Source organism: Caretta caretta, chromosome 27 (genome assembly GCF_965140235.1).
Source record: "Caretta caretta isolate rCarCar2 chromosome 27, rCarCar1.hap1, whole genome shotgun sequence".
NCBI classification, from domain to species: domain Eukaryota; kingdom Metazoa; phylum Chordata; order Testudines; family Cheloniidae; genus Caretta; species Caretta caretta.
In genome coordinates this window covers 9147843-9164210 of record NC_134232.1, presented here as the reverse complement: position 1 = coordinate 9164210, position 16368 = coordinate 9147843, and the positions used below count along the sequence as shown (strand labels likewise).

General features: G+C 58.5%; 1 protein-coding gene across 6 annotated transcripts in view; it reads right to left on the bottom strand.

The window, feature by feature from the left end:
- The window catches only part of SAMD14 (sterile alpha motif domain containing 14), a 44960-nt gene that overhangs the window by 11793 nt on the left and 16799 nt on the right, over positions 1-16368 (bottom strand). For all 6 annotated transcript variants that reach the window (XM_075123679.1, XM_048830143.2, XM_048830145.2 and 3 more), the window contains one exon: positions 9109-9160. In XM_075123679.1, coding sequence (XP_074979780.1) covers positions 9109-9148 — 40 coding nt within the window. In that variant the 5' untranslated portion in view covers positions 9149-9160. The remainder of the gene's footprint in view (positions 1-9108; positions 9161-16368) is intronic.

The following is a 16368-nucleotide window of genomic DNA, read 5'->3' as shown; positions in this document are numbered from 1 at the left end:
CCCCCCCACCCCCCAGCAAGCGAGCTGGGGCTTGGGTTGGGGGGCACTGGTTTGTGGGCAGAAATGATGGATTTAGCAAATCTCCCAGTGGTCAGGGCTGCCTGGAAATCCTTATCTTTACGGAGGGTGCCCAACCCGTCATTGTTAACACAGAGGGCCCCCTCCTGTGCTGCCCGGCAGCCCCTTTGTGCCAGCTAGATGGGCACACGAGGCATGTCGGGGAAGCACCAGGGCACGGGGGGGGGGCGCACGTCTGGGGCAGAACCAGCTCCGAAGCAGGGTGCTGGGGGTAGAGCGGACACCAGGCAGAAGAGGGAGGGATCGTGGGCAAGGTGGCGCTTGCTCCAGTCATTCTGCACCCTGCCAAGCCCCCCCCCCCCCGGGGCCAGTTAGTCTCTGGGAAGAGCAAACTGCCTGGCATCTGTCCTGGCACCCGCCGGCCCAGGCTGGATCTTCTGGGTTTTGTATCAGTAAGAGAAACCAGTGGGTCAGTCATTAGAGAGAGCTGTATAGCCAGGGCGATGTTTTAGGGCTGGGGGAGTTGATGACCTGGCCCAGGCATCCTGATGCCTTCTCAAGAAGCAGGGGTAACAGGCCAAAAGCGCCCACGAGATCCCGCCCTCCTTGGAGGTTTTCTGATCCTTAGAGATTCTCTGAGCTCCCAGACCCAGCACTGGGCAAGAATCTGCCCCATCTCCAGCAAAGAAAGGCTTCACCGTTCAGAGGCGATTTGGGCCAGTGGTTCAAGTGAAGGGGGCTGGGAGTCAGGACTCCTGGGTTGTATTCCCAGCTCTGCCATTGGCAGTCCGCATGATTCCGGGAGAGTTGTTTACATTGCTCTGTGCCTCAGTTTCCCCATCTGTGAAATGGGGCTAATACTGTCTCCCAGAGGGGTTAGCTAATGCTTGTAAAGAGCTGAGTGTGTCCGGGGACAGGCGCCGCACAAGCAGGTGCACACCCACCCACTCGGCCTGTCTCTCTCTTGCCCTGCACCATGCCCAGCGGGCGTGACTGCTATCACTCTGGTTCGGAAGGATTTATACGCCCATTGCACTGTGTCAATGGTCACACGGGGACAGAGAATCAGGCCCCAGAGACATGCCTAGAAATCCGCTCCCACAAAGAAGCACCCCCATTAACACCCCCCAATACCTTCTCACACTTCACCCTCCTGACACATGCAGATATTTGCACGCTTCAGCGTGACCCCCCTGTGCACCCCCAAGAAGTGTGCAGCCAAGCCCCTTCGCTCATCCCTACGCTGTTCCACGCCGGGGACTCTCAGCCCCATGGCACCCAGGGGCAGGGACTTGCAAACGCCAGGCACAGCGGTATACGCCCACCCATGTGCGCACACGCACAGAGATGACGCTCTCGAAAGCGCTATTCCTTATGCTGCTCGATAAATCCATCCCGCCCCAGCTGACGATCCAATTTACAAAGCAGCCGCGGCCTGGGTCCATCCATTATAGCCCATAAACCCGTCGTCCCCAGGGGAAAGGAGCGAGAGCCTGCTGCTAATGGGGGAAGCTCCCTTCCATCCCTCGCAGCTGAGAGCGGCTCTTCCCAGAGCTCCCTTTCCAAAGGGGCTTACGGGGTTTTAGCCAGGCCCGCCCCCCCCCCCCCATCAAAGCCAAAACACACCTGCTACCCTCAGCCTCTGTCCTGGGCCCCACCCCCATAGCCTGGGCAGTGCAGGATCTTATAGGGGCAGGGCCTGGAGAAACTGAGTCTCACAAAGCGGCGGGGGGGCATTTCGTCTGAAGTGTTGGACAGTGAAGATGTGGAGCCAGCGGCCAGGCTGGCACCTCAGCGAGGGACAGGTTGCCCCGTGTCCCCGGCAGCTCCCATTGTGATACTGATGGCCAGATTTTCACTGAGAGCACTTGGGTGCATAGGATAGCACTGGGCAGCGCCTGGGGCAGTACTGCACTGCCAGCACCAGGGGGCGCTTGGCCCAGTACCGCTCTGCCAGTGCTGGAGGTCACAGCAGGCGGCACTGCAGGGGGAGGAGGGTCACTGCCAGTGCTGGAGGTCACGGCAGGCGGCACTGCACTGTCAATGCAGGGGGGAGGGGGGTCACTGCCAGTGCTGGAGGTCACAGCAGGTGGCACTGCAGGGGGGTGGGGGGTCACTGCCAGTGCTGGAGGTCACAGCAGGCGGCACTGCAGGGGGAGGAGGGTCACTGCCAGTGCTGGAGGTCACGGCAGGCGGCACTGCACTGTCAATGCAGGGGGGTGGGGGGTCACTGCCAGTGCTGGAGGTCACAGCAGGCGGCACTGCAGGGGGAGGAGGGTCACTGCCAGTGCTGGAGGTCACGGCAGGCGGCACTGCATTGTCAATGCAGGGGGGTGGGGGGTCACTGCCAGTGCTGGAGGTCACAGCAGGCGGCACTGCAGGGGGAGGAGGGTCACTGCCAGTGCTGGAGGTCACGGCAGGCGGCACTGCACTGTCAATGCAGGGGGTGGAGGGTCACTGCCAGTGCTGGGGGGTACTACAGATGGCACTGCCAGCATTCGGGGGTGTCTGGATCAGCACTGCACTGGGGGTCACTCTGGAGCCTGCCTAGGGGACACTGCAGACAATGCTGCACGGCTGGTGGTGGCTTTTACCCCCCCCCCATCGCACGTGCAGGTCACCTATCCAGTTGCACCGAGGTATGTTTGCACACCCACACCTGCACGCACTGGCACGCTCGTTCACCTGTGTGCCAACAGGAGGTTGCTGTGCAGATGTTTGGGGAGGGATTCCCCCTGTCCCACTGGCATACCCCACTTCCTCTGAGAGCCCCATCAGGCAGGGTCCTCACCTAGGGGCACCTGCCAGAGATTAGTCCCCCCTCCCAATCCTGCACCATGGGAGCTCATCCCATAAGCCCAGAGCCCTTGGATGCTCGGCCTGTCACCCTGAGGTGTCAGTGATTAGCCAGCTTCAGTTCCCCCACCCTGAGGGAAGCTGAGTCACTGGACAATTCCTAAATTGGGGGTGGGGAGGCAAATGGAGCAGAGACGTGGGGGGGAGCCACACCAGACAGAACCAGGATCTCCAGTGGTCAAGTCTCCCTGTGCCTCAGTTTCCCCTATCCCAGTGCACCGGCTGGGTAATACTCCGAAAGGGCTGGGACCCTGGGGGGTTAATTACTACAGGTGTGTTTTGTCCTCAACGGGTTAACACACACACACACACACACACACCCCACTAAAAAACATACTGCTCCACACACCCCCCACTGCTACAAACACCCCTACACACGCGCACACAGTTACACACATACACACGTTCACTCACAAAGAGCTCCCCCATCTCTCATCCCAGCCTCCTCTGCTTTCCCTGCATACAGAGCAGGGAGCTGCCTTCGGGAGGTCATGAATACTTAATCAGGCGTGCGTGTGGGTGTGTGTGTGTGTGAGTGTGAGTGTGTGTGTGTGAGTGTGTTTGTGTACACGCTGGAGCCTTCCAGGAGCTCAGAATCAGCTGCCGCCCAGCCGACTCCAGCGGGGAGTGGGAGGGAAAGAGACGCGCGGCTCACGAGAACGGGGAGTGAGCGGGAGGGGGACGGACAGGAGAAAAGCCGATGCAGATGGGCACAGCCGAGCCTTGCCCAAGCCGTGTGGCACAGAGACCGCTCTGCACACGGGCTGGGACAGGGATCAGCCAGGCCAACCTCCCTGGCACAGACGAGGCCGAAGAGATGCTGGGAACGCACGGAGGTTTGCCCTACGAGACCGTTCTGGACATAGTTTGCGCCAGTCGAGGACCCGTGTTGCGCCCCGGATACAAGATAGGTGAGGAAATATCTGTTCCTGGACCAACTTCTGGTGGCACGGCCCTTCAGCCACCAGCCCTTGGTCCAACAAGAGAGATCACCTCACCAGCCTTGAGTCTGCCCACGGCAGAGCCCCAGAGAGGGGGCAGATGCCGGGGGGGGGGGCGTACAAGAGAGGCAAATAGGCCTGAGCCGAGGGTTGCCCCAGATGCTGAGGGCTCATTGCAGTCTCGGGACACTGATCTGGGACGTGACTGGCAAAGTTTGATATGGAGAGACGGAGACAGATTTCTTTGTAAGTTGCTTTGCTCTGAGCGCCAGGCATTATGTCTGAGGGCGTGGGAGAGAGTAACGCCTTGGCTAGCCTTTTTGCACACCAGACAGAAGGGGCTGGGGGGAGCCCCATTCCCACAGCAGTGCTGGGCCCCAACCTCCCCCTTGTCCCCTTGGCTGGAGAGGATCAGACCAGCGCTGGCCCAGCACGGCCAGTATCCCGCCTCCCGCAGCTGCCAACGCTGCATGCTTCAGAGGCGGGGACGCTGGCGGCCAGGAGCCTACGGCCTGGCTCCTCGGGGCCCTGGAAGGGGAGAGTTGAAGATCAGTGGCACACGGGTAGCCGCTCGCTGGAGAGAATCACGGGGCCTGCGTGCGTCCGGCAGCCTCTGCCCAGATCCCCCTTTGCAGGGCGCGCAGCCAAGCACTGCCTTTTCCCCGTCACGAGGGACGGCAGCCCAGTCGCATCTGGATGCACTTTCCATGCTTCACATGAGCAGCAAACAACATTTCCCTGAACCCAGGGAGGCTGCAGGCTGGTGCCCAGCCCCCACCGCGCTAATGCTCGCGAGCTTTAAAGGCCGGAGATGGAAAATGCCTAGCAGGCAGGGACGGCTGAGCCGGCAGCCGGCTCGGTGCGACCGTCGTGCGCGCCCCTCTCTGCCGGAAGGACTTTTCTGCTTGCACGCAGAGCTCCCCAGGCCCCGCGTTGCTTCCCAGCCATCTGCACCTGTGATTCCCAGCCGTCCTGGATTTCCCAGGAAATGTGAAAAGGACCGTGAATGCTGTGAAAACCAGAAAATCTCGCGGCAGGGTGGGGGGAAATCAGACATTCTGCCCATTTCAAATCCCCAAGGCCAGGACGGACTATTAGAATCCTCTAGTATCGCGCAGGCCAGAGGACTGCCCCAAAATACCTCCTCACCCAAGGGAGAGTGGCTTAGTGACCAGCCCCGGGGCGGTGGGAGCGCTCCCCTTCTCTGGCAGGGGAGATTGGCTTTTGACACTTTATTAGAAGGCCCAAAGGAAGTTTTCTAAAGAGCCTAAGGCCTGATTTTCAAGGGCTCAGCATGCGCACGCGGGGGGCGAGCTCCACTCCCATTTAGGCACCAAAAGAAGGTGCCTTGCCTCAAAAACGCGAGGGGGAGTATCACCTAGTGGGTAGGGTGTGAGGCACATGGTTTGATTCCTGGCTCTGCTGCTGATCTGCTGGGTGATCTTGGACAAGCCACTCCAACTCCCTGCCTCTCCCAGCCTTCGGCTGCCTTATCTATTAGACTGGGGGTGGAGAGGGCTCTTAGGAGGTGTTCGTGCCACCCCGAGCCCAGTGGGGCTGGGGCTTGGTTGACACCTTGAAACTCTCCCCACCCCCGTCCAATTTCAACTCCCTGCACCAAAGCCTGGGGGCGCTAGAGAGTCTCAAAGAAATGGACCCAAGAATGATTGTTAACCTGGGCAAAACAATGTGTTTTCTCCTCACCCCGTTCTCAGAAATGGCCAAATAGCTTTTACTGAAACGGCCCCCCGACACACACACACACCTTCTCCAAATTCAGTTTGAGGCAGGGGAAATTGCCAACCTTGAACCAGTTGGGCTGCAAAAGTTCTAAGCAACTGGAAACAGTCTTATAATGGACCGTTTCGGACAATCTGGCTTATAGGCAGAGCCGGTAGCGATGCCGCCAGGAACCACCCAGCTCGCCTTGCCTCTACAGAGGCTCGGGTACAGGGCTCGCCGCACCTCACAATATACAATGCTGCAAAGCCATTCCTACAACAGCCACTAACTCCCGTGCTCTGTGTCAGAGGTTCTCAAACTGGGGTCTGTGGACCGAGCACCATTCCGATGGGCCGCGGATAGTTCCCTCTAAAGTGCACACCTGGAGAGACTCCCCTCCTTCCCAGCCCCAGCTCGGGGGCTGCCGCGGAGGGGGCGAGAGGGCACATCCATCGCATTAGAAAGATAAGCCTATCGATATTAAAATATGAGTTGTGTGCTTTTATTTGTAGAACAAAAAAACCTTTAATGATTATTAAGGGTTTTTTTATATATCACTTTTATCCAAAGTGCTTTACAATACTTAGCTAATGGTACAAGCAACATTTGGAAAGATCATTAAGTGGTCTGCCGAGACCCTCAGCAACTTTCAAGTGGTCCGCGGGAAAAAAAAAAACAACGTTTGAGAACCACTGCTCTATGGGTCCTGTGTTATGGTCCCATTTCCTCATCACGTCAGTTACTGCAGTCCCGTATTTACATCTAGGAACGAAGGCAATCACCCTGCATGCTCCAGGCTCACGCTGTCCGGCATTCGCCAGAGTGTCCAGCCCGCCCCTCCCCAGAGCTAGATGCCTCCAGCAGAAGCCTCTGGGTAACCAGAAACAGAGCAGCAAACTCCTGATGCCCGCGTGCACCTCGCGTGTGGACCTGAGCACGCAGGCAGGTGCATGTGGCCTATTGGGACGCGGGTGTTGTGTGTGCCTGTGACACCATGGATGCCCACCAATATTGGCACAAGTGCATGTGTGTGGCACGGGTGCAGGGACATTTGCGGGCACTCGTGCCTACGTGCGCGCACGGAATCCGTCGGTGGAGGGTTTGAAGAACGGGTTTGAGCCAGCGGTTCTCAAACCTGCGGGTTGGGATCGCCAGTGGGGTGGCCAGGGTTGGCTTAGCCTTGCTGGGGCCCAAGCCAAAGCCGGAGGGATTGAGCCCTGGGCGGCAGGGCTCAGGTTACGGGCCCCCGGGCTGGGGCCCTTGGGCTTTGGTTTTGACCCCTTCCCCGCCCAGGTCAGTGGGGCTTAGGTGGGCTCAAGCTTTGGTCCCCCCCTTCCTGGGGTCGTGCAGCAATTTTTGTTGTCAGAAGGGGGTCGCAGTGCAATGAGGGTTGAGAACCCCTGGGGTAGGCAAACACCTTCAGGAACGGTCTAGTTATGACTTTGTCCTGCCGGGGACTGGGCTAGATGACCATCTTCTTCAAACAGTCACCGCATCCCTCCCCATGCGGTACACAGTCATCACCCCCCGGCTGTAATGAGGATGTAACTCACCACGCTGCCTGTCTCCAGCCTTCCCTGGGCTGTCTTTGCCACGCACTGCTCATCCCAGCTCGTTCATTATAAATAGGGCACGCCAGGCGGGTGCCAACCCGAGCAGGGGAAAATCAGAGCTGTGCCTTGGGGCCACTCACCCCTTCACTTGCCAGCCGCTTCCTCCGCCCTGGTTATTTTTAGGGTGACATTTTTTCCTCCAGCGGCAGATGGGAACCACTCCCAGCATCGGCCGTCTGCAGCTGGCACGTGGGCTTTCAGCTCCAGCCCCCGGGGAGTCGAGGCAGTGGCCTTTGCAGGAGGGCACGGCTCAGGCTCCTGCTAATCACAGGCACCATACGCGCACCCGCGTGTGAGTGTGGACACGCTCATGCATGCACACCGGCCTGGGTGCTTATCGCCATCAGCCAATAAGAGGGGCAGATGCACACTGGAAGGGGGAGATTCTGACAAAGCCCTGTCTACACTGGGTTTGGCTGGCACTGGGTCAGCTACTGCAGTACAAACCCCTGTGGATGCCCTGCACCCACATAAGACAGGGTCACGCTATCGTCCCCAGCTGGGACCAGCTGCACCAGAGCCAGCCGTGCTTTGCACAACCGCCTAAGCTAGGAGATCCACGGGTGCAAAACACGTGAGGGGCCTGATCCTTTTTCCTTCTGTGCCCCAAACCCTCCTCATCCTGCCTGAGAGTCTCAGGCAGCCAAAGGAGGCAGGATCAGGCCCCGAGGACGGGGAGCAGGGCAGATCTTTGACCCCCACAGAAGATGGATGGGAAATCGAGGCAAAGTAGGAGTGGATGCTGGAGTGGGTGCTGCAGCACCTGGCCACCGAGGGACCAGGGGAAGAAAGCAGCAAGGGATGAGAGAGAAAGTGGAGGGGAGACCAGCTGGAGACAAGAGGGAGGTGTGTGTGTGTGTGTTGGGGGTCTCCATAGGAGGCTGAATGAGCAAGGCCCCATGCAGTCGTCCAGGGGGCTCTAGCGGGACGCAGGGTCCCTGCAGGATCCCAGCAGCTGTAGGGGGCACGGGGTGGAGGCCAGTGGGGAGAGGCGCCTGCGGGGAGGCAGAGCCCCACGTGTACATCCTAGGGGGTCACGCACACCTAGGGCCCCACTTGCACCCGGCTCCCAAGAAGGGATTGGGCGGGAGGGATAGCTCAGTGGTTTGAGCATTGGCCTGCTGAATCCAGGGTTGTGAGTTCAATCCTTGAGGGGGCCATTTAGGGATCTGGGGCAACTATGGGGGATTGGTCCTGCTTTGAGCAGGAGGTTGGACTAGATGACCTCCTGAGGTTCCTTCCAACCCTGATGTTCTATGATTCTATGATTTTAAGGCACCGTCTGACCTAGGCGTGTGCGGGAGAGGCGGTGTCCATGCAAGCTGCACCCTGATTCCCCGCCGCTGGGAGGCCTGGGAGCCAGAGGGCTGGGTGCTGATTCAGCAGGTCCTGCCCTTCCCCAGCACAGCGCCCCCGAAGGGCAGCGGTGGGAGCTCCCACCAGGCATGAATCCAGCCTAGGGCTGGAGGACGGAGTCGAGGGGACAGAAGCCTAGTCCATCTCCCAGGGATCCAGGCCCCGCTGGGCCAGGGAGCCCCATAGATGAGCGGGGTGGGCAAACAGATCTCGGCTTTCAGGGGCAGGATGGGGATTCATTTCCAGACCCTCCCTGGGCCCCTGCGCTTGCTGATCTCCCCCTCCCCCCAGCCAGGTCCTAGCTCCCAAATTCCCCCCTCCCCCACATCCACCCCTATGCCCCGGCTCCCCAACCCATCCACGCCCTAGCTCACCGGCCCTCAACTGCCAGGCCCTAACACCCCCCTCCCACCAGACCTTCCTTCCCCAAGCCCCACATTCCCCCCCAGCCTGGGTCTGCGCCACCCCTGGCCGGCTCTGCAGGCCGGTGAAAGTCTCCCTGGGCTGGCGACGCTGGGGGCGAGCGTGCGGGCGCCAGAGGACGTGGGCTCAGAGAGACCAGGGCGGGCGGGAAGAGGGTGCAGATCAGGCAGCGGACTTACCGAAAACCTCGTCCGTGTCTTGGCGTCTGGAGGACGACATGGCAGGGCGGCTCTGCGGAGAGAAGGGGGGAGATAGGGTCAGATCCAAAGCCAAGCAGCTGGCACGGGTATCTATGGGGAGGCCCTGGGGTCTCCGAGCACCCACCGGCAAGCACCCCCGGTCCATCTGGAGCGCGAGAGAGCTCTGGGGAGGGCCAGAGGGGGCCATATGGGCCTGGCCCGGGTTGTACTTTCCCTGGCTATTGGTGTCTCAGCTGCCTACACAGCGGGCCCTGTGTTACAGAGGGGAACGGGGCAGCCGGTCAGGCGGAGCCATCCCGCTGCTTGGCTTCCCCCGGAGCTGCCGCGGCATCTCTGCAGACTCCACCCGGACCCGGTCGGCTCACGGGCACCCCGGGCGGAAGCCCAGCCCGAGCCCTTACACGGGGTCGAGCCGGACGTGTCCGGAGCATGGAGCCGCAGCAGTGGGAACCGTCGCACAGATAACGGGCGCCTGTAGGAGCCCCACGGAAGTACCCTGGAGATAGCTGGGCTCTGGAGCTGGACCAAGCCCGCTGGCTCCTGGGGGCAGAGTGTGGGGGAGGGCGGTAGAGGGACCTAGCAGTATAGCATGATCCCCCTTATCGCACACTACTCTCCTCCCTTTCCCCCAGCCCTGCTGTCCCCTTCTCCCTTACCCCACCACCCCATCGCTGGACAAAAGGAATCAGGATGGATGATGCAATAGAAGACATGGACATTGATTGATCGCCTGCTATTGTCCGTCTATTTAAAGAGACAGGAGGCCCGATTCGCCTCTCCCTTCCCCGCCATACAACTCCCGCAGGTTAGACAGAGGAGACACCGGCCCACGGCTGGTGTTTTCCTGACTGGTGGGGTGAAGGACGTACTTAAGGGACATGGTGGAAATGTCAATCACTCGCGGTTTTAGAACTGGATCAATCTGATAAGAGGAAATACTTTTTCCATACAACCCCCAATTAGCCTGTGGAAGTCAGCGCCACAATGTTTCATTGAGGCCAAGAGCTGAGCAGGACTCAAAAGGGGACTGGGCATTTCTGTGGAGAACAAGAGTATCCCAGCTTATAATAGAGAGAATGTAAAAAGCTAAGATTTGAGGGAGGGGTATAAACCCTCAGGCTTCAGGGCATGCCAACCATTAGGGGTCAGGAGGTAACTTGTCATAGGGGCAGATTATCCCATAACTGCCCACTGCAGGGTTTCTTTCAGCTTCCTTTGGGGCAGCTGGGGACAGCCACTTTTGGAGCAATGATACCAGACAGGATGATCTGATCTAGCGTTCCAGTTCCCCTCTCCATGTGATAATGGTAATATTCTCCCCAAATCCTTTGATCTTATCCAGCCCTTTCCCTCCAAAGAGCTTTGAAAACAATGAACCCAGACCCACAGCACCCAGGGGCGGGAAGGTGGGTGTGACCCCCAGTTTTGCAGACAGGGAAGCCGCTGGACTGACGTGACTGGCTCAGTTGCATAGCTAGGCAGAGAACCCAGGCGTCCTGACTCCCAGGCCTCTTTGCAGAGAACCATCCTGCCTGGGCAGAGAAAGATGCACTAAATATAAACCCCAGCACTAATACTGCTGGGCCGATCCTGCCAGCTTTACTGTGCCAACACTCCCTGTGACTGCAGAATTGGGCCCCCAGGGTCAACTATTTGGTTTGACTTTCCACTGGGGCAGAGCGAGGCATGGGCTCCAATGGGGAGGCGTTTGGGGACCGCCTCCCCCGCCACCCTCCCCTCAGTGCTGGGCAGGGGGCAGCACGTGGCTCTCACATGGGAAAGGCTGGCAGCGTCTCTGCCTGGCATAGTCTCTGGCTGCGCGATCTCATGTTTGGCCACTTGCCATGGGTTTGTTTGCTTTCCCTCCTCCGTGTTTGGCCCACGCTCTCCAAACAGCAGCGGTTCCCTCTCCCGCCATAAAATCTGCCACTTGCCAAGCATGAGGGGCGCAGGGCAGGGACTGGAGATGGGATGGGGAGGGAGAGCTCAGTGGTTTGAGCATGGCCTCCTCCACCCAGGGTTGTGAGTTCAATCCTTGAGGGGGCCATTTAGGGATCTGGGGCAAAAATTGGGGATTGGCCCTGCCCTGAGCACGGGGTTGGACTAGATGACTTCCTGAGGTCCCTTCCAACCCTGATATTCTATGATGGCCTTTTCTTCCCCCCACATGCAGGCAAACTGGCAGGGGGCACATGGGATACCAAATTGGGGAGCCTATAAGGCACTAGGACCAGCATGCAGGGGGGAGCAAGGAGTGTCCCAGAAAGGGGTGTAGGAGAAGGTGTATTCCCCCACCTCACTGGGGGCTCCCCAGGTATCCCCACTGCTCCCCTTGGGGCGGCACACTCCCCCTACCCCAGGCAGAACTCCTGTCAAACCAGATTGGGGAGCTTTGCCTTTACTCCCAGCAGCCTTGAGTTTAGAATTGGAAAGAAAATGACGCATCTGGCTTGATGACCCTGAACCGGGAAAGCGAAGGGACAGCGTCAGAGGGGAAAAGGCGATTTAATAAGTAAGTGTGTTTTTCTTCCCCATCTCTAGGAATAGGACATTATTGTACTGCCCCCAGCCGATCCCAGTCAGGAACACACCTAGGGTGACCAGATGACCCGATTTTATAGGGACAGTCCCGACTTTTGGGTCTTTTTCTTATATAGGCTTATATTCCCCCCCCCCCCCATCCCAGTTTTTCACATTTGCTGTCTGGTCATCCTAAATACACCAGCCCTGGGCCGGATTCTCTCGCTCGCATGAGAGTGAATGAGGAGTAGGGCAGCACCTCGCACTGTGCGGTCCCCAAGGAATTTACAAAGCCCTTGGGTGCCTCTGCAAGGGGATCAGCAGCAACATCCCCGTTTTTCAGTGTGGGAAACTGAGGCACCGGCCAGCTCTCTTTAGACTGTAAGATCTTTAGGGCAGGGAGTGTTTACTATGCGCATGCACCTTGCTTAGCCTGACAACGTGTGTCATGTGCCCATGTCCGCTAGAGGATAGCAGCCTGCTACTGCTAACTGCTATGGTGCTGCTTCTTTAGCTCAAGGGGCAAGGGGGGTGGGCAGACAGTCAAGGGTTCAAATCCAGGCCGGGGTGAGGGTTACAGTCACTGATTTCTCCACTCTGGCAATAGAGCCTTCATCTGGGTTAGCCGCTATGTGGCACTTTCCCTTCTGTAACAGCTGGGATGCCAGTGCTGGGGCGTTCCCTGGAGGCCTCATTGGTGCTGGAAGCGTGTAGCAGCAGAGAAAGACGCTTTAATGCCTGCAAATCTTTCCCCAGGACCACCCCCGCAAGCAGCTTGGCAACCCCCCCCCCCCTCCTCCAGCACTCAGCTCCTGCTGGCCTTTGACATGCACCACCGGCCACGCCCCACAGACCCCTCCCTCCTCCCTAATTCAAACCCGGGTCTCTCCTGCAAAGTCAGCCACCCCCACGGGGGGGCGCGCCAGCTGACTAAGGGCGCCGGCAGAGAAAAGACTCCTAACGGCCCAGCGCCTTTGAGGACAGAGCAGCCGCTGTGCAATGAGCCAAGGGGCGTCAGCTTTTCAAGGAATGGTGACACGCCAGGGGCTTGTCCTAGGGGGAAGCCGACTGCAATAGCTGTTCGGGAATTGCTTCCCACGCGGACGGTCTAGTCACAGAATCTCAGGGTTGGAAGGGACCTCAGGAGGTCTTCTAGTCCAACCCCCTGCTCAAAGCAGGGCCAACCCCCAATATTTGCCCCAGATCCCTAAATGGCCCCCTCAAGGATTGAACTCACAACCCTGGGTTTAGCAGGCCAATGATCAAACCACTGAGCTATCCCTCCCCCCCATCCTTCACATTTATTCCAGAAGAGCGGCCACGTGGGGAGCTGGTCGGGACTAGGTATCAGGGAACACTTTATTCCACAGTAACTAGTCAGGTCAGTTACCCCATGTAGACAATCAGGGCCTGGGGGCTGGAGCTACCTGATTATAGGAAACAATGGGCCAGCAAAGAGATGGTGGAATGTGACTGACTGAACTCAGTAAACTCAGAGCTAAACTCAGTTCTTTGTGCTCCTTGATAACCCTACGTAGCTTTTACATGGTCTCCAGCCAAGGTTTAGAGTCTTAGACTCCAAGGGCCCCTTGTGATCATCTGGTCTGACCCCCTGGATAACACAAGCCAGAGGATTTCCCCAAAATAACCACTAGATATGGGCGGCAGGCATCAAAGGCCAGGGGAGGCTGAGCCTCCCCAAACAGCCCTGTGTGACCCTGCCCACGCTCCATCCCCAGGCCCCTGGTACTGCTGGCTCTTCCCCCATGGCCGGGGCCACGGCTGAGGCTAATGGGGGCCAGCCTGCAGCCCAGGACTCTGCCCAGTGCTCTGGGGCTGAGGGGCGGGGGGGCATGCTACCCGGCGCTGGGCCCACGCCGCTCGCCCCATGCTCCGGGGCTGGGGCTGCTTGGGCAGGCCGGGGCTGGGGTGGCGGGAAAAGGGAGGGGCGCCTTGGGCAGAAGGGACCGGCCAGGGGCTAGCCTCACTGAGCCCAGGGTTCACCCACCTCCCATGCCCCGAGAGCAGGTGTCTTAGAATAAACCTCTGATCTTAATTTAACAATTGTCAGTGACGGGGAATCCACCACCCTCCTTGGTAAGTTGTTCCAGGGGATAAACGCTCACGGTTTAAAACATACACCTTATTTGCCATTGAATTTGTCTAGCTTCAGCTTCCAGCCATTGGCTCATGTTATTCCTTTCACTGCTAGAGCACAGAGCCCATTATTAAATATTTGTTCCCTGTGTAGATACTTATTCACTGTAATGAAGTTACCCCTTAACCGTCTCTTTGGTAAGCTAAGCAGACTGAGCTCTGTGAGTCTGTCACTATGTTTCCTAATCCTGTAATCATTCTCAGGGCTCTTCTCTGAACCCTCTCCAGTTTAGCAATACACTTTGTAGAGGCAGCTGAGGGTCATCGTCTCATGGCAAAGAAGGGGAAACCGAGGCACAGAGAAGTGACTTGCCCAAGGTAACCCAGCGGCTCAGTCTCAGAATGACCGCACCTGGATTCGTTAGCCACTCAGCCATATAGGATTTTTTTAAGCATAGACCATTCAGTGCAGAAGACCACCCAGTATTTGGAGAGCCTTGCGGAGAGCCATGCATAGCCAAGGAGATGGCTAAAACCCGACACCTCAAGCCGCTGTTCATCGGCACCGCTTTGAAATCAAGAGAGCCTTGCCGCTTTACGCCCCCTCATCTACAGGTCAGCATTCGAGACTGCGAATCGAGAGTCACGGCCCACAGACTCTGCAGGAGCCTGGGCCAGGACCCGTCCCTTGGGCATCACCCCAACAGGGCACAAGGAGGCATTTTTCAGGTCAAACTCTGATGGTCAGCAAAAATCCACAGGAGAGTCCTGGTGCCGTGTCTCCACTTGGGTCACTCTGCTTGGCATCCCTACATCCCCCCTCCACTGCACCGTGGGCCAGATCTTGATCGCCAGGAAGTCAGCAGCAAAATTCTCCTAGGGGCCAGGAGAAAGGGCTGCAGGTTGCACCCGGGCTGGGACAGGGAGCGAAGCTCTTTGAAATGGGACAACACGCTGAAGAAAGGCTCGGCCACACAAGCCTGGCCTTTCCCCTGCAGCGGGGCAGCAAGGTTTTCCAGCACACAGAGACACAGAGCAGCGGGCAGCTGCCCCACGGACAGGGGCTGCTGCGTACCAGACGAGGGCCACAGGGGAGCAATGGCGAATGAATCCAAAGGCTGGCTTGAAAGGGAAGTCAGAGCGCCTGGCCCAGAGAAAGGAGCCAGATCATAGAATCATAGAATATCAGAGTTGGAAGGGACCTCAGGAGGTCATCTAGTCCAACCCCCTGCTCAAAGCAGGACCAGTCCCCAATGTTTGCCCCAGATCCCTAAATGGCCCCCTCAAGGATTGAACTCACAACCCTGGGTTTATTAGCAGGCCAATGCTCAAACCACTGAGCTACCCCTCCCCCCAATCATATCGCCCCCCCCTTACTGGCTCCTGAGCGCCACGTGGGAGGGGACACCGATTCCTGCTGCCCGGCCACCCCTTGAGGGCCCTTTTCCTTTTCCACCGTAATTTTTTCCTCTTGCCTTCTGTTTAGGGTCTGCCTTAGCTGGGCAAGCCTGTGTGACGAAGTGGGACTGTTCTTAATGTTTCCTCTGAATAGTGTGGGGGTGCCTCAGTTTCCCCTAGGCAGTTCTTAAGTATCTAGGTGGTGGGGTAAGGGTGTATGATCATTGCAGTGCCCTAGAGGGCATGTGTGTGCAGGAGTCTGGACACAGAGAATGGCCGACACCCTGTTTCCTGGCAACTGATGGCCTGGGCCCTTCCCCCCCTGCAAGGTGAGAGCTGAAGGGTTGGAGAACAAAGGAATCAGGTGACCTACTGGCCCGGGAAAGGAACAAAGCCCAGAGGAGGAGGGGCTGGAGGGTTTTTCAGTTTGGGGCTGGCTGGGACATGGAGTGAAGTGCAGACGTGGTTGTCTGGCTCACTGCCCCCCAGAATGGACCCAGCTGAGGGGTCCCGTTCTCTGCACCTGCAAGCTCTGTTTTAGACCATGTTCCTGTAGTCTAATAAACCTTCTGTTTTACTGGCTGGCTGAGAGTCACGTCTGACTGCGAAGTTGGGGTGCAGGACCCTCTGGCTTCCCCAGGAGCACCGCCTGAGCGGACTCGCTGTGGGAAGCGCACGGAGAGGCAGAGGATGCTGAATGCTCCGAGGTCAGACCCAGGAAGGTGGAAGCTGTGTGAGCTGTGTGTCCTGAAGACAGGTTGCTCACAGAAAGGCGACTACCCCAGAGTCCTGACTGACTTCATGGGGAGCAGTTCCAGAGCATCGCCCAGGGACTCCGTGACAACTGGTGGCAGCGGTGGGATGTACTGCACCCCGTGGATGGCGCTTCCTGCAGTAAGTGACTGGGGAGCAGTAACACGAAGGGGGATTGCCGAGGACCAGGCCTGCTGAAGGCTCAGAAAGGAGCGGTTTCGGGGGGCGGTTAACGCCTGGGAGTGTGTGACCAGCGAGAAGTACTGTGCAGTAATGGGGTCCCCCTGGGGACTGCAGTGAGCAGTCTCAGGGGCGGAGGAGTCTGCAGCTCGACCCTGGCAAAGAGGTGGTGACCTCGAGAAGGGCTGGCACACTAGGGGTTCTCCCTGGAAACCGTGGGGAGCTGAGAACACACGGGCCTGTGAGTCCACAACAACTTGGGAGGAGCGGAGTGATGGCCTGTCACAGTCT